This window comes from Adiantum capillus-veneris, chromosome 13, assembly GCF_014529385.1.
Source record: "Adiantum capillus-veneris isolate H3 chromosome 13, ASM1452938v2, whole genome shotgun sequence".
Taxonomy (NCBI): Eukaryota; Viridiplantae; Streptophyta; class Polypodiopsida; order Polypodiales; family Pteridaceae; genus Adiantum; species Adiantum capillus-veneris.
In genome coordinates, this window is record NC_140943.1 from 98,852,785 (window position 1) to 98,854,277 (window position 1,493).

A 1,493-nucleotide genomic window follows, 5' to 3' on the forward strand; every position below is an offset into this window, starting at 1 on the left:
TTATCACACAAAGTTTGAGTAAAATGAAAAATGTGAAGAAGCGTTCTAGTTATTATACTCATTAGTAGCTCCTTCAAAATCTTGAAGAACAACAGTGGCTCGATCATGTCCCTTGTAGACATACTTATAAAGATATTCAATTGCAATGACAATTGCGAATCTCCACATTAATATGGGCTTTGTATCTCAGTGATAAGAGAGGGCTGTAAGGAACAATCCAACGATTATCTAAATTGTAATTTTAAAATGGAACAAACCTTCCATCATCTCGTCTCATATACACAGAATATCCACTTTCATTTACATTTGTAGACGTAGAAAATGTTCGTGAAAAATTGAATCTACACTTTCCATCAACCATACATGGAGAACTTGGGTTCAAAGGGCCACATGGCCCATAAAAATTACAACGGCTCACTACATCTAATAATTCTGGAAACACGTTCTTGTCAAGGAGCTCTGCACAAACCAACTTTTCATAGTGGAATGTATCTATAGGCTTATATTCAGATGCAAGTATCAACAATATATGAGCATGAGGAAGACCTCTCTTTTGAAACTCGACCACTGATACACATCCAATCACCTCCCCAAATACGGCTTGCTTGATAAGTAAATGCATCTTATCTTGGAACTTCTGATAAAACACATGTGTAGTCACATTAGGACGATCAACAACACTTTGTCCAGGTAGTAATGCATCATCTATTTCCTTCCATCGTGGATTACATGTGAATGTGATGAAGAGATCCAATTTCCCCCTACTACGAACAATAGCCATTACATCTTCGAATCGTTGGCACATATATCTTTAGACCTCCAACAAAAGACAAAGGCAAAACAATTCTACGGCCAACATTTTGACCTTCAGCCATCTCTAGCCTCAACCATGTCAACCCATCCTTGGTACACTTCAGCATGAAGTGTTCTTTGGTTATTTTGCATCCACAATAGCCGTGACTCCTCTTTAGTACTATAAGCATCCATGACATATTGTTGTAGTAGCCTACCCCCTTGAAGAAGACACTCCACTGTATCATCTCTTATTTGTAAACGAGAGACATGATATTGCTTTTGACTTAATAAAACATACAATAAGGACATGTAAGATCGATGCATGCTCGAGATTCTTTTCAAGCCCCGTGTTGAAAATTCAGTACAATGTCGGGATAGCCAACATAGCCAATATTTCTATCATCCCCTTGTCCTGGCATAATTGTAGCAACTTCAGAATCCCTTGGAGCAAGATATTGCCAACCACAACGATGCTCCTCAATAACCATCCTCATATTGGGTACAATAGTATCTTCAGACAAAGAAGCAACAGATCGTAGAGCATTTGCATAGGATTTACTCTATGCATCCTCAATTGTAAACACTCTAGAATACTACGATCTAAATCTGAAACATGATGCAATCTATTGCTCAACTCATGTTCGGTATCAAAAAAATATAATTGTGCAAAGCTTGCAACTTCATTTTGTCCTTCAGTT

General features: G+C 37.7%; 1 protein-coding gene across 1 annotated transcript; it reads right to left on the reverse strand.

Moving 5' to 3' along the window:
• Nucleotides 1-241: 241 nt before the first annotated feature.
• Nucleotides 242-781, reverse strand: LOC147444510 (uncharacterized). Its single transcript, XM_086528115.1, has one exon. The coding sequence runs from the start codon at nt 779-781 to the stop codon at nt 242-244; it is 540 nt and encodes a 179-aa protein (XP_086384241.1).
• Between the last annotated feature and the right edge of the window lie 712 nt (nt 782-1,493).